The sequence below is a fragment of the Aquila chrysaetos genome, chromosome 14, assembly GCF_900496995.4.
Source record: "Aquila chrysaetos chrysaetos chromosome 14, bAquChr1.4, whole genome shotgun sequence".
NCBI classification, from domain to species: domain Eukaryota; kingdom Metazoa; phylum Chordata; class Aves; order Accipitriformes; family Accipitridae; genus Aquila; species Aquila chrysaetos.
In genome coordinates this window covers 17,414,894-17,440,378 of record NC_044017.1, presented here as the reverse complement: position 1 = coordinate 17,440,378, position 25,485 = coordinate 17,414,894, and the positions used below count along the sequence as shown (strand labels likewise).

Below are 25,485 nucleotides of genomic sequence, written 5' to 3'. Positions count from 1 at the left end.
GCCAAGGCTTGCTGCCATTCAGCTCATGCTCCTATGTCACGTAAAAATCAAAGCACGAAAGAAATATGAATGTAAAGTTCAGGAACTTTACTCTTTAAACATTTCTAAACTTCTAACATTCTTCAGTAAGAAGCCTTACAGAACGTGATGTTACTACAGCATAAAAGCCTCCTTTGAATAGCTAAAATGAAAGACTTTGTACTGATGCCTTGTTTTCCCGAATAAACTGTCTTACAGCCTTGCTTTACTGAAATACATTATCTAACAATTAACACACTCTTGGAATAGACAAACATTTTTGACTTTTAGCCCATGCAGTGATGACAGAGCAGGGATCTGGGTCACAAGCAGGCTGCCTCCGGCTCTTGTCTCTGGCCCTCTACCTCTCCAGTTCTTATCACAGCTTTACTTTGTCAGCAAAATGCTCCATTATTTCTGCCTCGCCTTGAGACAGCCTAGTCCCCCTAACACGTGGTTGTAGCAGAACGCCGCAGCTACAGATTAGACACACAACAGCTAAACCCTGCTGAGGTCTGTGCACCAGAACGCTGTTCTTTCATGGCCAGCTTGGATTGGTTTTGAAACCCCATAACAATATATTTGGATCGTTGCTTATAAGGTCTCTAAAAGAAATACAAAATGCATCAAGTAAGTTCTTGCTTAACTGGAGGAGACAACTATCTTCACTAGTAAGAATCAATTATAGTATAATTAGATTTAGGATGCCAGATCAGGTTAAAAAAGAATTCCCCCAAAACAGGCTTATTCATGTTTCAAGAAGAAAATGCACAGTCTAGACCAGCATAATAATTACAGAAAAAAAAAGTGCAGAAAGAGATCAGACCATAAGCATCTCCCCCAGAGAACAGGGAACTCAAGGCAATTGTCAAACAGCATTGATTCATTTCACACAATTAAAATCTGGTTTATAGAACAAAATCAATATTTCATGGTAAAATTGTCTTCAAGTTGAGCTTGAAAACCCTAATCAAAATGGCTTTTCTTGGTGGCTGGGAGAAGGGTATGCCTCCTATATTTATAAACTGTAACTTTTGGTTTAAAAAAAAAATCTGTTCCTGAGGTTGTGACAAAAATCTGCCAAATATAAAATGAAATAACGCTGTCATCTGATGTCTACAGACAAGACTCCATGCATCCTAGATAATTCTCATATGACAGCAATACAAAACTAACAAATATCTGGCTGCTATTCAGAAGCTACTAGCCAGCACTAAACAGACAACTACATTCATCCACTTCAGCTGGCTGCTGCTTTGAAAAGTTATAAGGAGCAGCAAACTCTGTAATAATTCTGAGGGGAAAAAAAAGTCAAAAAACTTCCGTTCCCATGCTCACCAGTCAGATAGCTCCAGAAGTTTTCTCTCCCCTTGTAATTAAAGAGCAAGAGACCCCCCCCCCCAATATCTTAGCATCTAACATCTTAGCATCCACCCCCATACCGACAGCTGAGCTCTGGGTTTGACGCTGTGCTAAAGTACTACTCCAGAGCAGGAGTTGACCCACTAGGCTCCCACTTTTCAGCTCTGCCTACAATTTGCAGGCTTTCAAATAAAATGCGAAGGTGTTTCATACAGCCTCACTCTCATTTTAATTCAGTCATGGCAAATAACATTAAAAGATGTTATCTTCCCACGTGATGTTATCAAAGCATGTATTGCATTGGCTTTTTATTGGTCATCTGCTAAAGAAATCTATAGGGACTGGCAAAAAGTATTGCTTTTTTCTGCGAGTAACAGCCCCTTTCACCGTCACAGTGAATGCACGTGTATCCAAGACACTGCAATACAGCTGGTGGACAAAGCAACAGGCTTGAAGCCAAAATTTTCATTCTCACCTACATTGTTTTTTGAATTACCGTGCTAGCACTAGTCTCTTGGAAGTCAGTCATTATCCTCTCACTTTCACGATTTACATCCACCATTGAAAATTACAGCTAGCCGTCTTCTAACTCAAAGACCACACGACATCTCCTGCACTCTTCCTTCATTCCAGAGTGACATAGCGTGCTGCTGAACTTAACACTGCCAAGACAGATAACACCATGGCTTTGCAGTCCTCTTCGGCTCCTCAGAAGCCAGTATAACTTCTGGAAAGGCTACCGACCCTGCCCCTCCTGGGCCGTTCACGGCTACTTCGCACCTCCAACCTACCTGTCTTGACATAAACGGTATTAGGGTTGCATAGTAAAGCAAACAAGAGAAGCTGTTTGGAACCAATCCAGCACAGGTAGGGGAAAAGCAAGTTTTAACACCAGTCAATTCCCTGATCCTGTTTGCTGTGTGGCTGCAAACAGTTGTGCTGCCATGAGGACAAAGCCAAGAGAAAGGAATGAGGGGTCGAGGCTTGAAGGGGACAGGATCACTCCCCTCAGTAGCCGTGCCAGCTTACGCTGGCTGGAAGCGGCTGTGGCCCAAGATGGAAAATAAGGTCATCTTAAAATAACAGCTGTGAAAAATACTTTCTAAGCTAATATGCACAACGAAGCTCACATAACCAATATGAAAGAGAAGCACGTACTAAAAAAAATCTTGAAAGCGTGCAAGAACAGCACCTATTTTATAACAAACAATTAAGAGCTTCAAAAGAAGATTTTCAGAGCTAGCAACCTGCAGCCTGATTTCATCCGCTCAGGACTAGGCTTAAGCACAGATCAACAGCTAGAGACCTGCACAGACTTAGCCAACCAACCCTCAATGACAAAACTCGGACGGGGAAAAAAATATCCCACTCTCTTTTCCTTTTGATACCTTGAAAAACCCTGTTAGTCAGACACTTGTGAATCACATCGCTGGCTGTGCATCTACTACCCTTACTGTAGTTCTTTGTCTGGAAATCATGTTCTGAGTAACTCTCCTGCAAGGGACTTACTCTTCATTAATGATAACAAGGCTAAAAAAAGTCTTGCCAGATAAAATTTAGACTACATTGCCAGAACAAGACAGAAGTTTATAAAAGGGAACACGTTCACAGTAATAACTTCCTTCAATAGGAAGGCTTTACCTATAGTACCAATTTGATTTAATTCCACGCACATTTTCCTCCACGAGGAAAGAAGGCAAGATATATGGATAAAAGGTTAGTCAGAAACAGCCTCCCAGATGTAAATGTACATAGTATTTTGCATGTTCACAAGAGTAATAGAGATCCACTTACAGAATGAGGTTGTCTTACAACGCCATGGTATGAGAGCAGACCTACTGCAGAAATAAATTTGATTCTGCCAACAGCAGGAACCTTGGTTCCCTTCAGTCCATATGGTCAGACTCCCAAAGGGACATTTCAGCTCCTCCCTTGCCAGACACGATCTCCTCCATATCATACTCTTTCTGCATGCTCTCTCCTGGCAGATCACAATGGTGGCAGCAGTTGCCAACAAGTTAAGCATAGTTACCTCCACTTGGGATACCGCCTGTCCTATCTTTGATGACGGCTCAAGCCACTGCTATGTATGCAATCTAAATCCCTCCCATGTTATACACTGTGGCAGTATGTTGGCTCAAATAAAAATTAACATACCGAGAACTTTCAATTCTTTTCTTAATACTTCCTACCCTCTTCACTTAAAAAAAAAGACACACACCAAAGAAACCCAAGCAACTGTTTAGTAGATCTAGTAAGTCTGGTTTCAGTGAAATCCAGCATTTCTAATTGCACACGTTTTTCCTCCACACACGTCTGAGTGAGGGGAAGGTGTCGTAACTTAATCAAAGGATCGTTACTGAAAGGCCTTTTTCTTGCTGTCACCATGCTAAATCAAGGATCGAACCTACTTGTCAAACCGCCATCGCTCACATACTCTAAACAGGGAGGAGAAAGAAGACCGCTGCACATTTGATAGGCGAGCCAAAGCCTGCTAGAGAGTCAGGAAAATACAGTCTGTTAGGTCTTTTTTTCCAGTTGGCACTTTATCAACAACGTCTCCACCCAAACCTAGGGTTGTCTGTAGCACCGCCGAGTGTGCCTGAGCACGGCCAGGTGTCCTCAGGGTGACCCGTGAGCAGAACAGGGCCCACGGCTCACCCACGAGGGGGCCCACGGCTCACCCACGAGGGCTCCCGCGCCACCGGGGGTCCGCCTGAAAGCGCAGTCCTCGCTACTCGGTTCCCTTCCAACGCTTACTCCACCGTAAGGACGGCTTAACGCTAAATCCTGCGCCTTGCTCCCCGAGCGAATCCCGCGCTCGCCGCTGAGCTGCTGCAGGATGCGAGGCCTCCCCACGGAAGGGGGACCGGGGAGAAAGAAAGGGGGTCGGTCTCCCCGCGCACCCCGGTTTCGCAGAGGCGGGTGCGCCCTCCGCTCGGGGCAGGGGGTGGCACAGCCCCCCACGGCCACGCGGGACTGCGTGCGCCCCCTTCCCGCGGACGCCAGCGGCTCGGCGCCGTGCAGCGCAGGTGCAGCCCCGGGACGGCTGCGGCGGGGACAGCCCGGCGGGCACGGCCGGCCCCGGGCCGGCTCCCCCCGCTCCGCGGGTGGGTGTCTGGGAGGTTACGGTCCCGCAGCGGCCCGCAAGCGCCGCCCCGCCCCGTCCGAGCACACGGACCCCCTCCGCGGTTGGGGAGGGCAGCGCCTGGGGTCCCGTCAGGCGAGGGGCGGGGGGGGGGGGAGAGAAGCAAAGCGGGGGGATCCCGGGCAGCGCCCCCTCCCTCCGCCCCCGCCGCCACTCGCCTGGTTGGGGTCGGTGGCCCGGAAGACGTGGCAGGCCATGGGGGAGTCGGGGTTGTCGGGCTGCGCCTTGATCAGGTAGGCGAAGTAGGTGAGGTCGTGGCTGTTGTGGATGAAGCGGGCGATGTGCTGCGCCTTGTGCTCGAAGATGAAGACGGCGGGCGCGGGGCTGGCGGGGCGGCCGGGGCCGGCGGCGGGGCCGGGGCCGGGGCCGGCGGGGCGGCCGGGGCTGGCGGGGCCGGCGGGCACGCAGCGCAGCGTGGGCGAGCCCAGCAGCAGCAGCACCTCGCGGGCCGGCACCGCGCCGCCCAGGGCGCCGCCGGGCTCCTGGCGCTGCCCGCGGCGGCGGATCTCAGCCATCAGCCAGGGCAGCATGGGCAGCGTGGTCCGCCTGTCCAGGCACGACGAGCCCACGTACCACAGCCTGAAGCGCTTCTCCCCCGGCGGCGCCGGCTGCGGCTCGGGCTCGGGCTCCAGCGGGTGGGAGAGCGGCTCGCCCTCCCCTCGCTTCTCCATGGCGGGTCGGCGGGCGGAGAGCGCGGCGCTCCGCGGCCGCTACCCCCGGCGCCAGGTGCAGCCGGCGGGGCCTGCGCTCGGCCGGGGCCGCCGCTTAAGCGCGCATCCCGCCGGGCACGTCCCCGGAGCCGCCTCCCCGCCTACCCGCGCGGGGTCGGCCCGCGGGGAGGGGAAGCGGCCGAGTCACCCTCCTCCTCCGTCACCCTCCTCCACCACCACCACCACCACCACCACCACCACCACCCTCCTCCTCCTCCTCCTCCTCCTCCCCGCCCCGGGGAGGAGCGGCGAGGCTACGCCCCGAGAGGGCTCCGCGGCCCGGCCGCCCCCGGCCGAGGGGCGGGACGGCGCCGCGCCGCCCCGGGCTCCAAACAAAAACACAACGTGGGCTGCGCGCCGCCTCCCGCTTCGCCGGGTGCCGCCGGCCCCGCGGTTCCCCCCGGCGGGGCGGGTGCTGGTCCCTCCCTGCGGCCCCGCAGCGTGACGGGCCGCGGAGGGAGGAGGAGGAGGAGGAGGTCCGCAAGGAGAGGAAGGTCCCCGAGCGGCGGAGGGAAGGAGGCGGGGGGGGGGGCTGCCCCCCCGCCCCGTTTGCAAGAGCTCCCAAGCTTTTCCCGAGTTGGTTTTGCTTTCGGCGAGCCGGAGGGGCGCTGGGAGAAGCCTCCCCGGAGGCAGTGGGGGCCCGGGGCACCGCAGCCGCTCTGCTTCCCCCCGCCTCCCCCAGGGAAAAACAGCCTTGTCGCAGACGTGCGGAGGTGCTTCCACGGCGGGATTGCAGCAGCGTCTCCCTGCCGAGTCACTGTCAAGTCAGAGTATAATTAAGACTGATGTCAAACTACTTCCCCCCCCCCCCCCCCCTAGGTTTCTTTTTCCTGCTTGAGCTTCTAGTTGTGGGGGTTTTTCTCCCCTCGCTATCGCGATAACATCTCTTTCGTCAACGAAAAATCCGCCACCTACTGTAAATGTTAGTAACTAGTCTCCTCTACCTGAGAAAGTAGCTGGACAAAGCTTTTCCAGTCACACAGCAACCATATCCGTTTTGTAATCGTCAATTTTAGTGACCGACCTTGTGTTTACACCTGTAACAACAGCGGCGATAACTCCCAGTAACATGCTATTACGGCAGCCGTTTTAACCCTGTCTAGAAAAAATAATCTGTAGCTTGAGCTGAAGACCTACTCCGTGTAATTTGAGGCTGCGTGCCAGATTATTTGGGCAGAGAAGGGTCGTGTAGCACAGCAGTGCACAACCCACGACAGCCTGAACTGACAGAAAAACTGTCGCGTTAGCAGGATCTTAATAGCGTTACAAGCAACTACGCTCATTTCCTGAGCAAGGTATTTTGCTCTTCTTTTTACCAGTTTAATCATCTGGTTTATGCATTTTGGTTTATCAGTTGTAATTTTCAGTTTTAACGTTCTGACTTGGAAAGACCTCAAATATACCTCCTCCCAGAGCATCCTAAAATGAGCTCTCCTTACAACAGGGCAGCTAACGCCAAAAGTCTTAATGTAGGCTGGATGCCAGCTTTAATATTTGCTACAATGGTACAAGTTAAAGCCAGAATGGAATTGCTTTCCCAAGCTGACTATTTTCACACACTTTAACACCTGAACTGCGCTGTTACAACTGGGGCAGTTGGAATAAGAATGGCCAAATTCTTCAGACCACAAACCTAAAAAATTTCTTGTCTCTCAGTCTGCACAGTTAGCATTAACCCTTTATCTGAGGTTACTTGAGATTTTGTGCTCCGGCACTACGGGATGACAGTTTGGGGGCCGCTGGGATCCTCTAACAGCGCACCTGGGAGAAGACCCATTTGCTTCCTGGCAGCAGCGCTGGCTGGCACTGGTTTAACACTGCGGTGAACTGCTCGTTTTCTGCCAGTTCAGTTCTGTGAGCCGCCTCTAATTTAAGTGACAGCGCTCATACAGATACCGCTGTTGGCACAGAGGAAGCGGGAATAGCTGCTCGGGGGGGTGAAGAGGGCAGCGAGACTACTCGCTTCTTTTGGGAACGGTTGGTTAGATGATTGATCCAGAGCGTGAAGCTGCAATTCAGTCACTTGAGCGCAAAGACCGATTTAAACTACCAGGGAAGTGAACTGAACACTGGGCTTGCACTAAAGCAGCAGCAAAACCCCCTCATACGTTCTGCTGCAATGATTTTAGATGGGGTAATCATGAAATGGCTTCAGCAAAGCAGCCTAAGGGGGAGGCTGCAACATACTGAATTGCTGCAGCTGCTTACAAACACCATCTCCGAGACTATTAGATCCCTTTGTATTATGTTTGTAAGGTTGCGGACAACCACCTAGGCTTTTAGGTGCTGTGGCGATACAAATAATTAATAATAATCTGGAAACGTGAAGACAATCATGTGAATACATTAAAAAAAAAGGCAAAAAGAGGATGAAATTCTTTTAAGCAATCACAGATCCATTGATGTTCTCACATTGTTCAAACGGAACAAGAAGCCTTCCCTTGAAGATGCTACAGAGCTGGGTTTTCAGCTCCTAAGGACACACTTCAATTTTTGCAAATTATTTTATCAGGTAGAACTGCGAGGAACAAAATGTGGAAAATGAATCTGAAATTCTTAAATTATCACCATTGTGTCAGTTATGTAAAGCTGTTTGGTTTCTCCTTCAGTTGGGTGGTTTGCTTCATATGGTATGAGATCTGGTTATTTTGACCTAATTTATTTTTATTATTGAATTCTTTATACAAATCCCTTATAAGACGAAATTAATCTATATAAACTCTACCACTAATATTTTAACTACCTTCAAAATAAAATTCTCAGATGTTAATCCAAAGTTTTCATGCTTTCTTCTCGCTTCAGCTTTTATGTCTCTCTGAATTGGTTCTTCATAGTAATCCCTCTTAACTGCCCATTACCTTTATCCACTTACTTCATCATTTCTTTCTTATCCTTTAATCTGCCTACCACTTTTTATCACCCCATCTCATTAATAGTGTTTCATTAGAAACTCAGTCCTTTAGTTATATAATTTTTCTTCTTGAAGTTGGTCCCCTTTTCTCGTTTCTTTTCAGCTGCAAGTATTCCTGCACCTTTAAGTTGAAACTTCCTAGTTTCTCTCATATGGAGCACAGTATTCCTTCGCCTGTGACCTCTGACATGCTCCTCATGTGGTTTCTCCCCTAGTGTTTAAAACTACAATGGTAACAAAAGCATCATCCTCTAATTCTTTGCACAATATAGTTAGGAATTAGCCTAAACTATGTAATCCTTATAGCTCAGTTAATGGGAATCAGAAACTTTGGGATAGAGAAGAAAGCAACTTTCCATAGCCCTTATCCACAGAGCTTTGAAAATACATGTCTGCTCTTCATTAAAGAGCAGTTCCTCTCCAGGTCATCCCAAATGGAAAGAAGTGTAAATGCAGCACCCATGCAGAGACAAAACAGACAAAGCCTCTGATGAGAAGCCACAATTTTTTTTAAATTCCTTTTTTTTAGTATTATTATTATTGGCCAAGCTTCTTGAAACAAATTGTAAAATTCAAAGTGAAAACTATATTGGAAGATCTAAAGTACATAAAGTCCTGTGCTCAATAATCGCCACAGCATGTGCTGCAAATACATGCTCAGCTGGTCAAATAAAACTGACCACATACCCAGTCAGATTTTTCTGAATTGTTGATAACCTGCCATTGATTTCTGTTGACTAAATAGACATTAGATGCAATATCTCTTAAAACAAGGTATATTATTGAGTGACCAAACACGGATACAGTTAACTAAATGTAAGTAAATGCCTCTGAACATTGTGGATTCAATATGCTTGGTCAATGGAGTACTACATGTAAAGATTATTTTTCCAAATAAAATGGGTAAGTATATTTTCCTTCTGTTTATGAAAGGAAGCATGTTTTGTTCATTAAGACAATATCTTGATGATGTATACTGTTTCTGCACATGACACCACAGCAGCTGTTTCATATATCATATCTGGATCATCAGTTCATGTTCAGTGTTAAAGGATTTAAACCTGCAAAATGGTAAGCAACCACAGTTCTCAGTAATTTCTTAAGGAGCGGAGAGACCTCAACATCTCACATGATCAGACTGTTAATTGCTAGTAATTATCCATCCCCTTAAGCTTTCTAGCCACAATTTTAATTGGAGAAAAAAATATTAAGTTATTAGAGGAGCTGTAGACTTCACTTTACAATCCTTTAATTTATGCGTAACTTCAATCACCTTGGACTAGAGTACTTTATTTCAGTAATATGCCCTGTAGCTGGAATTGCTTCTCATCCTATTGCTTTTCTAAGAATGCTGTCACTTAAGTCTCTGGGATTTCAAGGTCTACTACTGTATTTGCATTATTTTTAACTAGTCAAATCTTATTTTATGCTCAGATCACCTTTTAGTAAGATCTCAGATGTACACATTTTTACTGTAGAAAACTTTATTAAACTACTCAGTCTTATTTGAAGACTCTAATGAATTAACTTTTGGAAATATAATTGAAGTATTAGAAAGTAAGTTCAGTAGACTGGACATATTACCAAGGCTTTAAAATTTAGCTGCTGGACAAACCGTTGTGCTTCCTCTATTAAGTTTGTAAAACCATAGCTAGAAATAGTGAAAACTGTGTATTTTGCAGGATGTATGGAGGTTATTATAGTTTAAAAGGTAATGCCAAAGGTTTGAGTAATACATATCAGTCTTGTAGAGACATGTCAATAGCAGGAGACACTCACTGCAATTTGTACACAATAAAAGTGATAAAAAATTAATCTGATGGGGGTTGGGTGGTTTGTTTTTTGTTTTTCTTCTCAAATGGCACTAATCTTTTTTGATCATAATGACAGATTATAATTTGCTCTGCCAATAAGAACCACTCCAAAACAGATTTAGGGGAACTGGAATGAGAAAAGTTCAGAACAGAATAATCCCTAGCTAGAAATTTCATAAACATCTGTAGAACTTAAGGCGAGCCACCACATTTTATGTCTGTGTTCAGTGTATCGTTATTCAATGTAGCACTGATTAAGAGAGACAATGCATTGAATTATTATCTTTCCCTTCAAAGAAGTATTTGATTGTGGAAAGATTCTTATTTTTGTCTTTTTTTATGTAACAGTCATCCCATGAAACTTTCTGGCACAGCAGACTTTGAATCCAGTGAAGAACAACAATGCTCTTTGTTTAAAATGAAGTTTTAATCTCGAGTCCTGTGTGCTTACCTGTGAGTATCGCATCCTTCCAGGCAGGAACATTTGCAATTTGTTGGGGTTTTTGTTTTGGGGGTTTTTTTGTAAGGTTTCTCCCCCCAAAAAGGGTATCAGATCAGCTTACTAAAACCCTTGTTGTTGAAATAATAGAGTTTGGTGGCTGTTAGCCGCTCAAGCCAGTTGCAAAGCTAGTTATTGCAGGAGATAAAGGAACTTCTGCAACAAGAACTTCCACGTTCCCAATTATTGCTGCTTTTATATAAAGGAGATGATTACTATTCCCCAACCACTGCAGTAACATACAAAAAAAGAGAAAAAAAAAAGAGGAAGAAGAGTACCACAGCTGCTGGAGTCTACTTCTCTCCCTGACAGTGCCCACTACCTCTACCTCATTTTGTGGTTTGGAAGGCATTCTGGTCCCCTTCAACTGTCCAGCAGTGGAAACTAAGACAGAATTTCTTGTCATCACAAAGCTAAAAGGAAAATCTTGATATTATTCCACAAATATATTATTACAAAGCTTGAACCACAGGCTAGAAAGGTTAGCAGATCTGTAGTAGAGTGCAGAAATGATACAGAAGAGAGGTGCTTCGGAAGGCAAGAGTACTTCCAAATTCAAAGGTCACAAATTGTATCTGTTCAAGAGGAAAATGCAAATACAGTTTAGACTTCAACAGTGTATCACTATTAAAATGTTACTGCAACTTCACAACTCAGTACTGTATGTCTGGTAAGAGAAGGTACAGCTTACCAGGAACAACAGGGCACGCGTAGTCCCAACACAATTCTGAGAATGGTGCCAGCGTAGCTGCCAAAAAAAACCCCAACCAAACCCAAACCAACCAACCCAGATGGGAACCCCTTAATTCTGTTTCTCATCGTTCCTAACTCTCTCCTAGGTAAATCGACATCTGTTGTCTTGACTCTGTTGACCGGTGAGCATCTTTCGTCCCCCATTCCCAACTGTGAGAAGCAGCATCGCACAGCACACCGGTGATTCATGCAAGACATGCACTTACATTCCTCTACTCATTTTAAATGTAAACTTTTAACACCCCTCTCAAGCTTCCTGCATGGTTGCAGCATCCAGTACTTGCCAGTTCAGAAGCATCACTGGGAAAGAAGCCTGCCTTGCTTTAATTCGGCCAAGCTTTCAGATGAATTTTTTTTTTAAAAAACACCTGTAACCTACCTAAGACACAGCAGTGATGACATTCTGGCCCCACTAATGGGGAACAGAAAAATTCTTTGCAGTTTCAGTAGTACCAAGAACATCGGAACATTATTTTTCAGATTCAGAGGTAATTCACAGGGGAATTAAGCAACAGGGCCACTGTCAGTGGCAGAGAAGTATATTCCTAAGTGTGGCATAAAGACACTGAACACTGGGCTGCATAACAAAATACAGAAGAAGTGTAGTCATATGTTTGAATTACCACCTAACCGTGGTGATACTACTCAATTTAGGGTTAAACATGATGCATTATCCTTTAAGGAGAACCATTACTCAATAGTTTCACTATGTAGGCCTGGTTACTCTGTATAAACGATGCAGGCTTTACCAGCAACTATACCTTTGAAGAAGGAACTAAAGACTGATAAAAAGGAAACATCCTGCTCCAGAAGGCACCAAAGGCCGGATGATTGCCAAAGAAGCATGAACTAGGGGAAAAGTAAAGGCGGCAGGGGGAGATCACAACCACCAACTCAAAGACCTAAAAGACTTACCCCCCCACACTTCTTGAGCATGCGCTGTAGAATAAAAGAACACCGTACTTTTAATTTGAAGCAGAGAAAACCTTAGCCCAATAGAAATGGTGGCACGTAGCGACTACCAATAATGATTTTGGGAAGGGCTTCAGTAACTAAGCGGATCAACCTGAAACTGTATAAATTGCTTGCCTGTTTAAATGCAGGGTGTGCCAGCTTTGTGGAGTCACCCTCTGGCACCCATCTCTGCGCAGACATGAAATAAACAAATATCTTGGCTCTGTGTGTAAGACTGGCTCATTGCACACCAGGTACCAAACCCCACTTGGGGGGCAACAGAAGGATTTTAGAGTGGTTAAACTGCATGAAAACCTTGGATAGAGAAATGCAAATGCTTATTCTATGAACAAGATACAGATCTAGAAAAATCTATTTGAGAGATGTATAAACAGGAAAAATAATGTAAAAAAAGAATAGGCCCCAATAGAAATGTAACATGATACTATTTAAAGAGCAAGTAATAATGCAGAAATGTTAGTATAATTAAATTACTGTTTTAAGCTACTGCAAATATACAATGTATGGTATATATTCTGTTATCATTAAAATGCTGAATGTTGGTTATGTCACTGGAAATCTTTACGCTCATCTTTTTAACAATTAACCCAGATGTTAGAGTATTTCCCTACAATGTAAGAAGTAGGATGAGAATTATGGCGACATGGATGTGTACAGTTCCAGATATAAGCTGCACTGGAGAAAACCAGAAGTCCTTATCCCATTGTCAGACGTGCTCTCAGAGGATTACAGTGTATCAAGACTGTATGTAGCAGTGCCACCTGGTGACCGATGCTATGACAAATTCCTCTTAAAATACTACATAGCACAGAAATTTCTGTGATATAAGAGAATTTTCCTTCTTTTTTAATGCGCATATTAAAGGTTACTGTTCCAAAGTTCAGTATGTGAAGTACAAAACTGACACTGAAATTTCCAATTTATAAATATAATATTTGTAATGTCAACACTAAAAGAGTACTTGGAAACTATGGCACCTATGCATATTGAACAGAAATGGTACTCAAGTTAGGGCAGCCAGACCGTAATTAGCCATAAGAGGAAAATGCAGTACAAGGAAGAAGAAACCCCAAAGCATTAAAATTAGCCTTCATGGAAAAGATCAGCAATCTCAGATTCCTTACTTTCTCAATGACAAAGTCATAAATAATTAACAGACATGTCCCAGTAACTCAGTTCAAATGGCAGGTCATTTCTCCACCTTCCTTCAGAAAAGCCTCAGAAACAAGAGTCAGAAGTCTTTCAAAGGATCCAGGACTGGGTATGAGGAGTGCTGAGCATCATCCCTTTAACATGCGTGCTTCCTCATGCACTCAAGCAACTCAAGCACCAAGAGTGAAACTGGGTAAAGCATGTAGGGACAGTGCTGCATGGTAGAAGCAAAACTAAAGGAAACATTTGGCCAAAAGTGCACAGTGACAAGCAAACGCAGTTGTTTATGAGGTGACCGAGCGTCAGGAAGCGAGGACTGTAGCAGCATACCATGCAAGCTCAACCCCGGTCAAAGCACTCATTATGTCATGTACTGACCTGCACAGATCCAACTTCCTAATTGAGTGAATGCCCAGTAAGCTAGCAGCCCAACCAGAAGTCATATAACATTTTACTAAAAATCTCTCTGGGAAATGAGCACTACCATGATCAACCACAGGGTACTGGGTAGGATAGAGGCTGCTGAATTTTAAGTCCCTGCCCCTGTTGCAAAGGTTCTTGAGAGATGGAGCATTTTTTGCTGCAGGTAGATTAAATGACTCAGGCACTTTTATGCGTTATTCTAGTACCCGCAAGGGCTAAACAGAAAAACCCTGCATGCCTCTGCAAAGGAGGGGAAATTACCCTCTCGTTATATCCACAGTTAAGAGGACAATAAAACATTCAAATACAATAGGGAACAGGGCAAGCAGGAAGAATAAACAACATTCTTCCTCTCCCCCAATTTATCATCTCTCTACCTTTGTTTTTAATGGGTCCAAGCTAATGTATTTTCAGGTGTTCAAATACAGTGCAAAGGCTTGAAAAGGGGAAGGTAAAAAATAGAGGGGGATTGGCTCACAGTGAACAACAAGGTTACATATCTTTAAAATGTGGTTAAAGAAAGGCAGTACAATTTTGTGGAAGCAGGAACAGAGACATGCTTTTACTTCTGCCACAACTAGACCAAAGTGTGCAGAAGCTAAATATATAAAACTAGTGCACAGACATGACTACAGCCACTTGTGCACTCCTTCTGTGGGTCTTTCTCCATTTTTCTAAAAAACAGCTTTCTGCAAGTGGGCTGGTGTGTTTGAAACTAACACACACACCCCCTGCAAAAGGTGATGTGATGAAGACAACAGACAATCATTGCCAGGAGGTTCCTTCATCATTCCCTCCCTTGGGTTTGTTTACTGCGCAAGACCCTTTCCCCCCACCCCTTCCTTCCTCTTGCTCTGTTCCAGGCAAATGTTGAAAAGAAAAATTGTTTACTTGTCTCCTAAATACAGTTAAGGAAAGAAAACTTCTTGAATTCAATTTCCTGCAAAATTTCATTAATCTCATAGATCCTCTGTCTTTTACTTGTTCAATACAACACTTTGTCTAGCTGTAAGTAATTGATACAAATATTCCTTGCAGCCTGCAGTTATCCCTCAGCTCCTTGGTACCCCATCACAGAGAAAGACTGCATATGTCTGAACTTCATGCTAATTTAATAAGGCGAGAAGTTTAGTCATAGTCTAGTCCTGAACTTCACCCATTCTAGTATTTATGAGACAGACTTTCATGCAATAAGCTTAAAACAAAATACAGACCATCTTTATCTTTGTTACCTATATGTTTAATGACTGTTTGTGGACTTACAAAAATATTCGTTATACAATTTAATATCAATCAACAAGTAGAATTAGAAACACACAAGGACTCCCGATTCTCTTTGAAAAGATCTCATTTCTGCACATAGAGACAAACAATTCAACAGCTTGTTTGAACATGTTAATATTGCTACCCTGCAAACTGTTAGGTTTTTAGTTTGGTTTTTTTAATAAAGTACTTAATTCTTCCATTACTCAGTATAGGAATTCCTATTGATAGCAATCAGGACAAATCCCAGAAGTTTGAGTACATAGCCAACTTTTAATCATGTCTCCTAGATGTCCATGAACATGTCCAAAAATTCTCAGACAGTAAACTGGTATAGCACACATGTCCAGGCATCTTCCAGCCAGAGTTACAACGTGCTGGAGTTCAGGGACATTTCAAAGATATTCGTTAATATTTCTAGAATATTTGACTTGACAAAATATAAGTTAGATTTTTCAAAGGCTGCCAACTTTCTCCTCTTGGTGACAGACCAAGCAAAAATGGTAACTGAACATTTCCTCAATACCTTCCAACATTTACTGAATTGCTGTTTCTAGAAGTTAAGACAAAATTAAATCTTCTTTTCCATCCAGTTCCAATGAAGGCACAAATGTTTCCACCTATATGAAGAACTTAAGTGCATTAGAACAAATGGGAAGTATTTGTAAGGCTCCAGCTTTACTAAAAAAAAAAGTAGTATTCTTTTTCTGGAACTCTAGCATTGATGTAAACCAATTAGTTCACTAGGCCAAAGCATGACAGTCTTTTCCAGTTGTAACAGCCTTACACTCCAACTTTTGCAAATTAAAAAAAAAAAATTAAAAATCAGCTGCTTACATCACTTTTCCACACACAGAGAGGGGTTTTTTTCCACTACGTTCAGCCCTGAGCCCTTGTAGACAGACAAGGGAAAAGGCAAACGAGAAGTCTGTTGCTGAGACCATTGTGACATTCCATTGAGAAGGTCCCAGAAAAGAGCAATCTGCTCTCCCCAGCCACAAAGCAAACACCTCAGACTTCAGCAGCACAAAGGAAGTATCACCCCGATCAAGGGCCACAGCCCAAAATTTTTACTATCTTTTGTTAAAGCCAACACTGTTTCACTTTCTTGGGCTTCTAAGCAATTCCAAGCACTGTTCTTATCCACCATGCATAATGCCCAAATAGGGGGCGTGTATCTCTCCTTATTAAAAGGAATGCAGTATGCAGCCCGCACAGTGGGCTGCAGTTTATTTTCATGATGCAAAAAGGCAGGCATAACCTGTATCAATGACTTTCGGCCAGCTTCTAAGAAAGTTAATTAAAAAAATGTAAGTGGGTTAGAAAGGTAGATGTTCTCACTTAAAGGGGCCTGAAATCACATGAGGATCTGTCCCAGCAAAACTGTTTCTCAGTGTCTACTATTCTGAAGTTGCAGCATAAACTTCAGTCTGCTTATCAGTATGAATCACCTCTCTTCACATTTACTTGCTCTACTACACCACCAGCACATCTTGAAATGCAACAGTATTGTTTTTATTACATCCCACTGTATTTGCAGTTTGTGTTTGGTTTATGGAAAACTCAAGAAAAAAAACAACAACAAAAAAGAGAGCATGCAAGCACACTGGATTTATCACTTCCCTTTGGAAATGCACCCATTCTTCAGAATCAAAGTCAAAATTTTGCTGGTTAGGACATTCTCTAAGTGCAAGCGTGCACAACACAGTCCAGTGGACTCCTGCCACACAATACAACAAAAATCTTGCTGACTTTTAGTGTGGTCCTTTCTCTGATGTGCTCAGCTAACACTCCAGCCTCAATTTTCAAGTTTCCTCTTGACTTTTCTAGTTCAGAGCTTGAAGTGAGGCAACTGCATCGATATTCTAATTTAATTAGAAAGCAGACTGCTGATCAAAACATCAAGCAGAGTGCCACAGATTAGAGTTGGATTAAATGCAAAAGCAAAAATATATTAAAATGCTTTTGAATTAAATTCACCTTTCTACCTTTATTTAAAATTATCCTCTGGGCTTCATTTCAGAGAATAAATTTTGGGTCTCCACAAAAGCTTAATGCATTAACTCAGTTTTTATAAGCCTAGGTGGTGGGAAATAAGTATTTGAAATAAACAAGCTGTTAGGACAAGTACATTCTGCAGTTATTAAAAGAAGACTGGAAGCCAGGTCCACAAATACCTGCAACTAACTACTTGACATTGCTATTCTTCAAGAATAACTGTATGCTTGTTATGTGTAACTTCATATACTCCTTATACTTAATATTATTGTTGAGTCCAAGCACATCTCAATTTTACAGACAAAAGTGTTACCATGGCATTTACACTTCTCTCAGTATCTTCCCAGTCAATGTTTTCAGGTGTTTTTCCAGACTTAAATGTGTAGTTTCTTACATACAGTTTCTTACTCTTGGATATTAGAAAGTCTACAGTGGTGCTTCTCTGTACACACCCTGATCTTTTGCATATCAAGATGAATAAAGCTGAACACATTTTCACAAGCACTGCAGAATTTGCTTCAAGTATTCAAAAGCAAAGGAATCTTCACAGCAATGCAAGGACGATGCTGACAAATACCTGTCAAAAAGACAGGGATACATACCTTGCTGAACAATGGCACTTTATTCCCTGTGCAGAATGAAAAGTTTACTTGATCTAAGTCTGTCCAAAATGTCAGTGTAAATAAAAGAGTTCTCTTCAAACTGTTTCAAGAACAGCTGCCATTTCCTTGAACTGTCTGAAGAAGTTCTAAAAAGCAAGAATTAATATAAATTTCAGTTGCTTGAAGAAAAGCTCAAACTGAGCATGTTAGACAAAAATCACAATCCATGTTTCTCACATGCCCTCTTTCCTCCAGCTACATTTGCAGCTTGAACTGAAAGTTTCTGCTTTTCCTTTTGTGGGCTGTTTGGCATTTGAGCACACTCACTATGAAATCTACACAGCTGATGCCTTATTTGCATGGGTTTGCCTATTAATAGGAGAAGATGCTATGAAAGAAAAATACAAAGTAGCTCTCACACCACAACAACAAAAAAAACCTTCTCACACAAATGTTTCTATTCCCAGCTGAAATAACCCAGGCTTCTCAAGTATAGCATCCATTTCTTACAGTACTTGAACAACAAATTATTAAATAGGTTTCAGCCAGAATTAATACAACATATCACACCTAAGGATTCAGAATATCCTTCTCAAATTCCTGCCATCCAACTCCAAGGATTTATTTCTTTGTAAGCTTGTATGATATTCTAAGTGATGTATCTATTCGCCCTTTAAACAGGAATGACAACAGAAGTGTCACATCTATGCAAAATTAAACAAAGTTACATAAGTTCATAGATGAAAACATAGCAATTAAGAGCCAATGGTGACAACGCAGACTGACCTCCATTGCTTAACCCAAGTTTTAGATTTTGAGGCTGGGGAACAGTTCTATAGATTTAAAACATTCCATGCGTTTTTAATAAGGCAGAGTGACAGCTGACAAGACAGATCCAAAAGTCTTTACATCTTCAGTTGTTAGCTTATTTGTAAGAGAACAGATTAATTACTGCTAAATTAACATTTCTGGATAAGTGATGTAGAACTGAATGCTATGAAGTAAGTATTTAGCTTCAGTATTTTAAATAATTATTTCATGCTTCGTCTTTGAATGACTGTATTAGTAAGTAAGCAACACAGACATATTCATCAAGGTATACAGTTGCTCCTTCACAACATCACCATTTTTAAGAGACTGAATCAAGTAACACTGATTACAGACCTTGAACTGTGGGACTGTCATTTCAAAAGACTTGTCTGTTATTTGTCCAGAAGGGTCTGCCACCTTTAGTGTCACTGTAACATAAGGATACTTCAGAGACCTGCAGGTGTCAGAGCTCATCGCAACTCCCAGTTTCCATTTAATGTCTACAAACTACAAAGAAGAAAAACATTGGAAACAGTGTTAAAGAAAGAGATCTAACCTACCATTGATATTCTATTGGATGGGTATTTTACAGACAATATAGGACATCTAGAGCTCATATCCAAATGGGAAACAAACATACACATTCAGATATTATTGCGAATACAAAATCATCTGTCCTTCAATAGTGAAAAAATTGGCAATGTTAATCTGTCTTCCTTATTCAAGTACTGTCAATAGTACAGTCTATTTAAAGTTCCAGTAAGAGGAGCTTGAGCCACAGAGTTCACCTGGCTTATATATCATTCATGCTTTTGACTTTTTTTTTAATTTTCTAAATCAAGTGGAAACATGAGAAAAACCTCCGTGCACAAAAATTTTATAATAGCAATAATGGAAAAAAACAAGACATTTCATAACTATTTTAGATAAATCAAAGTACACCATAAATACGTTTCAGACAGGTAAGTTATCATTTTTAGCCTTTTATGATAGGCAGAACTGTTGAATAAAGAAGTGAAGAGAACCTTTAGAAGCTTACTATCAAGCCTCAGAGAAAGATTTTTTTTTTCCTAATTCCGTACTCTTTTAAAACTCTTGTTAGAAAAAAAAAAGATCTTAAAATGCAAATACACTGTGTTATTTTTTCAAAAAGGACAAAAAAGGAATGCTGGAAACTGACAGAATGTATCTTTTAAAAAGTTTAAACTTAAGGGAGACAATGAATAAAACAATCAAGTGCTAGTGTTATCAACTCTATAGAACAATTCAAATTACATTTAAAACAGATTTACATAAACAGCTAATACAATTGTCTGCCACACTGACTGCCACTCACCTTGCCTAATAGTACTATGAAGCACTAATTTTTAAAGAGGTATGAAATGTGACTTCATCATCCAAACAATATCAGAAAACTGTTCAGCATTTATACAACCTTTATTGTATATGCTTCTTTATCTGGGTGGACATTTGGCAACACACACACACACATATATTTACATATATATATATATATATATGAAAGCTTTCATCAGTCAAGATAACACTGTGTGCTTGACAATACAACATACAATGAAGCACTGACATTTATGAAAAGTTAATAGTTAGCTCAACTGCACTTTGTCATTTAGTTACCTGCCCCACTGTGGCTGTATTTCTTGCATCTTCTGACACACTAATGGATTTGCCCTGTTCATTCCATACATGACGAATAACTTGAACGGCATGTTTTGGCAGCACGCTGACTGTATTGCCCAAGGCGGTGACGAGTTCCTCTGTAGAGAGATTGCTTCTGGCTGCTGTACTATAGGTATATCCAAAGAACACTGCATCAGTTCCATTCTCCACAATTTTAATAAAATTTTTCACTACACCCCAAATAGGCATTTTTAAATTTTTGCTTTATGTGTCTATGCACTTTACAATAATTAGGCAGCCTGTGATTTTTTTTCCCCAGAATGTTTTACTAATCTTTTGTATCCACATGCAAAAAGCAACACGACCTGACTTCTAGTGTGTCTTAATATGCAGAGAGCAAGCTTCACTGGGCTTGCACAACACACAACATTAAAATAAAAATAATCACAGCCTCCAAGTGCTGTTGCAACTGAAAAAAGGTATAATTCAGTGAAAGATGTGTGCATAGGGCAGTTAAACAATATTATTACTTTAGAAACAAGGCAGTTTAAACATTTAGGAGAGGTAATTTAAGTACCACCAAAAGGCAAGTAAGGACTCTAGGTAATGGTATAATTGGTACTAAGCAGAGTCAAATGATGCAATAAACCCTCAGCTAAAAAGGCAGCAAGTCTAGAGGAAAATTGCCCTTTGATTTCCTCTACAGAACAGGTGAAAAAAAAAAATTCCCACGCTAGGTTTGTTCATGCAGATCCACTCCTCTTAAAGAGACATTAATAAAAGAGAAAAAGAGTTGGTCCTCCAAGTAGCATGGTCTAATATAATTTAATGTTTTATATTTCATAGCTGAAAAATTAGTGTGTTAAATTTCTACTGGTATATTTTCTTCAGTCATATTAATGTTACATAAAATGTTCAGATACTAGATATTAAAAGAACAAGCAAGATCTTGAAAATTTTATCTTTCTGAAAAGAGAAAAACTTACAGCAAAACAACAGCTGAAAATACTACCTAAAATCTCTATCACAGCAGAGTTCAACATTATAAAACTGTGTGCCCTTCAAACAGGCACAAATGCTGGTTTCTAATCTTTAAGAAACAAGAAGTTTTTTAGACCACGTTTCTTCCAGGCAAAGGCCTAGCTGACTTAGCTTTAGAGGTGAGCTTAACTTCCTCTTTTATTTTGCCAGTAGTTCTAAAGCTTGCAGACAGGATCTTGGAACAATTTCCTCTCTTTAGTTTTTCTATTACAAAAAGTAAGACAATATATTAAGTAACTACACATTTTTTAAGAACATAAACTAAGCCCAGAAGTTCTTTTTTGTGTACTGAGAGTTACAAACTTTTGCCCTTTTCCCAAATCAGTTCATTTTATACACACATCTGATGTTACTTTTTAATACCACTGTTAAGTTGTGGTGGAGGGAAAAAAGACACGAGGGAAAGTAAATTATTTTGTGCTTACCTAAATAGAAAGGAAACAATGTTAGCTATTTTTGCCAGGTCACCAACATTAATCTCAATCCCAGATGTTTGAATTCTCTGGAAACAGAATGTTCAAACAATTACAAATAATAGTAAGTTATGCATTAATAAAAACCTCTTTGTGTGTGTATATATATATACACACACACAAAAATTGACTTGGGAAATCTATCCTTTACAGCATATACAGCTAATATACCTGCTTGTAAGTGCCAGTATCCAAACTTACCTCACACAGTTCAGCTGTATTCACACCTGGGATCTTATGGTTCAGATGTTGAATTATTTGTTCACACTGTAAAGAAAGTTTGAAAACATTCTTAATGCATATTTTAGTATACAAGACAAAGCTAGCTTGAATACTTGGAGATTATTAAACAAAAAAGAAAACTGGTTAATGCAAAAACGGACAACAGGAGGATGCTTTAAATGCAGAGTGAAAAATAAAGTCATTGAAATGGCTGATTTTAAAATTACAACAAATCCAAGAAAAGGAAATAAACTCAGGCAAGACTTTTAGTTGCTAGCTCACTAGCTATTCCTACTTAACACACCATTTTCATAGTAATTGAACAGTTATTCTGTTCAAGCGCACACTACAGTAAACAAGCTGAATGTTTTCTAGACAAGCTAGCTTGATATTTCATTTAGATGCAAGGCAAAACACATTTTTAAAAATCTTCTGTGATGAAAACATAAATTTAAAGCAATCCCATTACTCTTAGCAGGACTGGTCCATTTTATAAGTCACGTGAATCTAAGCTACCAGATACATAAGATTCCCTTTGCAATAGATAAAAACCAGCAGAGCTTAAAAAAACAAGGTTTCCTAGAATCAAAGGGTGCCAGAAACCCTTCCATATGCCATTTATTGCTCCACTTACCAGTTCTGCAAAAAAGTCTTGAGGTATTAAAGTAATCTTATCTGCTGCACCACCAACATCTGAAAAACACAAGCAGTAGTGACCAGAAGCAAATCCTTAAACTGTTACGGTAATAAATCTAATCCCTCTCTGAAGAGCTCCTAGGTCACGAGGCATACATTTACCTTAAAAGCAAAGCTTTCTTTAAGGGAGTTTGTCCTGAATGGCATTAACATAACCTGCTCAGCACCCAAGTAAGCCTAACAGGAGTGACTCCAGAAGGCCTCAGAGCCCCAGACCGAGTCTGTGCAACTGCAGTTCGACAGCCCTGAGTAACTCCCCCACCTCTGCGGAGCGGTATCCGCACTAAGTCCCTCAGCTTACCGGGAAGCCGGGCGGGCATGCCCAGGGCTGCCACCGGCAGCACAGGACCGCTGCTCTCCCCAGGGCTACGCTGCTACACCCAGGCCGCCTGCCCCCGGCGAAGACCCCAGGCGGCCAGCGGACAGCCGGGAAGACCCCCGCTGGCCTACCACAAGCCTTCTCCCGGTCCCACCGGGAACGGCTCACCCCGGCGCCTGGGTGAGGTGGCTCCGGGGGGGGGGGGGGGCGGCCGGCCCCGCTCCCCTCCACACCCCACCCTGCGGGCGCGGGTGGGCCCAGCTCCCGCCCAGCTCCCCCTCAGCTCCCCCCCCGTCCCCACACCGGGGCGTCGTCGTCGTCGTCCCCCCCCCTCCTCCTCCTCCTCCTCCTCCTCCTCCTCACCCAGCGCCTCCAGCGCCCGCGCCAGCACCGCCGCAGAACCGGCGGCCATGGCGCCGCGCACGCGCCGAGGCCCGACTTCCGCCACACAAGGCTCGCCGCCCTGATTGGCTTCGGGCGTTACCAGAGCGAGGCAGGGCCAGCGGCCGCGCCCTTATTGGCTGCCGGGCAGGGAGCATGCGCTTTTCTTCCCTGGGGGGAGGGCGGAGCCTGCCCGCCCGCGCTGTGGGCCCCGCCGGGAGGGTTTTGGGTTTTTTGTCTTTTTCGAAATAAATCGTTTCTTAAATAGACGCAAGTAAAACGGGGACTGCTTTTTAGGAGAGTATCGGGTCTGCAGTCGTCGGGTGGAAAAAGGCCACTGGCGGGCGGTGGCTGAGGGCTTGCCCGCGCTTTCCGTCCCGCTGCAGGCCCCGGGGGGGGGCTTGGGAAATGGCGCTGGCGTGGGAGTCCGCGGGGAGGCTTGGGGAAAGGCCTCTCGTTCAAGTCACACCTGGTTTGCGCAACGAGTGGTTGACCGAGTTTGGTTTGTGAACTGGCGTCAGGGTTGCCGCACTCAGGTGTGCCTGCCGCGCACAGAGCTTCGCACGGATGCACCGAGCGACCGTACTTTGTGCAGGTGGACTGTGGAGTCGGCCTGTACACCTGCAAATGAACTGTGCAGTTCATGAAGGGTCCGCGTAGATAAGCTGCTGTCTTTGGTTTTATGGGAAAATAGCCGGTTTTTGTAAAGCTACGGCTAGAACCATGTTCAATAAGCTTTTCATACTGAACTGAATTAAGGTTGGGGTGTGGTTGGAGCCCTCAAACGATACTGATCCTTCACCAGTTTCACCTTTTAAAAATAGAAAATATTCTTAGGTTTCTCTAGTAATCAGTTTTACATTTGCTTTTAGCTTTTTTTTTAATGATGTTACAATCTAAGTAGATCTATTGTAAGACTGTGACAGAGCAGTAATACATAACTTGTCATGTCATAGTGCTGGCTAGTTTAAAATTACGTATTTTCAGTAAATGTTTATGAAAGAATTCAGAATATATTTCAGGAAAGGGGTAATTATTAGGGAACACGGTGTGTGTTTATGAGCTTTATACATTTATGGCCTGTCTGATCTTGGCCTCTCCCTTTTAAAGTATCTAATTAAGTCTGCGAATGTTTCTGAGTAGTATGTGTTTTTATGACCTCACGATTATCAAAACACTAGCAACGTACATACTGGTAAGATCTGTCTCTGATAGCAAGGTCTTGACTTAATCTGTTTGTTCTTAGCTAACTATTACATACTTCGCTATCTAGAGAACTTCACATATTCTTTTATATTATAATTTCATCAAGTCTCTTAGTAGTGGCTTTAGCTCTATGACTAATGTTAGTTCTGTTACTTTTGATTCTTCCTCCAAGATAGGGAGGTAGATGTGAAGTTGAATATCTTGGTGGTTTGATAATTACAGAATCATTTGCTGAAATTTTAGAGTTATTTCAGGGTTCTTTTCATCAACATGTAAACATGCATTTAGTTCTTTGAATTTGGAACAGAAGGTGGTGATGTATGGAACGATCTCGGCTTGTCTGCCCATCCACAGAATTAAACTGTACCTTTAGAAAATTCTGCCTTCTCTAAGTGTGTTCTCTGAAGCTTTTAGTGGCAGAGGAAGGTAGATGCAGACTGACAGTGATCTGACAGTACAGGCCCATCTTTTAGCTAGATAAGGACCAAGAACTTAATATGAGGAGACACTTGGTATAGAAACTAGAAGACCAATCTCATGAGCTATGAGTAGACTGGATTGCTGAAGAGATACGCTACAGTACTGTTGATAGGTCAATACAGAAGCTTCAAGCACAGGCATGTAGCATCACCGTAGTCCTGCTAAGTGATTACGGGGGGGTAAAATAAAAACATCATTAGGTAGTTTACTCCATTTCGTAAACTTAACATTTACAGAATGGGGTGTGATTTCCATCAACGCTCTCTAAAAAGCTACACCAAGTTATTCAGCAAGGCTCTTCAGGCAGACAGGAGAAAGTGTATCTGCTACCTGGGTTTCTCCAGTGCCTGGGCCCTCAACTGTATGGTGTCCCCAACACCCTGCCTTTCTGGCCGCCTGTCTCTTTGGTACTCCCGTCTCTACAGTACCTAGAAACACTGTTTGTTCATATTATTCTCCTTCCTTCTCTCACGGGACTCTGATTTCCCTGTAAACTGGCACAGTTTCTATCTTTCCTGTGCCCTTTCTGCTCACCCTAGACATATGTGCATGCTCGACCACCTCCTTCCCGCTGCCCCAGGTCTTTCTGGA

The 25,485-nt window shown here is 42.8% G+C and overlaps 2 protein-coding genes and 1 long non-coding RNA gene across 10 annotated transcripts in view; 1 reads left to right on the top strand and 2 right to left on the bottom strand.

Annotated features, from left to right (window-relative positions):
- The window catches only part of TBC1D4 (TBC1 domain family member 4), a 112,549-nt gene extending 107,168 nt beyond the window's left edge, over nt 1–5,381 (bottom strand). For 2 of the 5 annotated variants that reach the window (XM_030036378.2, XM_030036379.2), the window contains exon 1: nt 4,687–5,380. In XM_030036378.2, the coding sequence (XP_029892238.1) occupies nt 4,687–5,199 (513 nt within the window). In that variant the 5' untranslated portion in view covers nt 5,200–5,380. Of the gene's footprint in view, nt 1–4,686 lie in introns of all 5 variants that reach the window. The other 3 variants (XM_030036377.2, XM_030036380.2, XM_041128648.1) reach the window with 3 other exon arrangements.
- Nucleotides 4,676–12,741, top strand: LOC115350600. The gene is made up of 3 exons (XR_003926521.1): nt 4,676–4,761; nt 10,312–10,416; nt 11,302–12,741. It is a non-coding gene; the product is annotated as an uncharacterized LOC115350600 (long non-coding RNA).
- A 2,242-nt stretch (nt 12,742–14,983) lies between these two features.
- COMMD6 (COMM domain containing 6) lies at nt 14,984–23,301 on the bottom strand. Of its 4 annotated transcripts, XR_005933926.1 has the most exons (8): nt 23,191–23,301; nt 22,447–22,505; nt 21,792–21,857; nt 21,543–21,619; nt 20,074–20,242; nt 18,793–18,945; nt 17,629–17,774; nt 14,984–15,648 (listed from the first exon to the last, which is right to left on the bottom strand). XR_005933926.1 is itself a non-coding variant. In XM_030036381.2 (7 exons), the coding sequence occupies exons 1-7, from the start codon at nt 23,237–23,239 to the stop codon at nt 17,724–17,726; spliced, it is 624 nt and encodes a 207-aa protein (XP_029892241.1). In that variant the 5' UTR covers nt 23,240–23,301; the 3' UTR covers nt 14,984–17,723. The 4 variants fall into 4 exon arrangements, 3 of the variants coding, with proteins under 3 accessions (XP_029892241.1, XP_029892242.1, XP_029892243.1); XM_030036381.2 differs by having other exon boundaries at nt 14,984–17,774; XM_030036382.2 differs by having other exon boundaries at nt 14,984–17,774; nt 21,543–21,623; nt 21,796–21,857.
- Between the last annotated feature and the right edge of the window lie 2,184 nt (nt 23,302–25,485).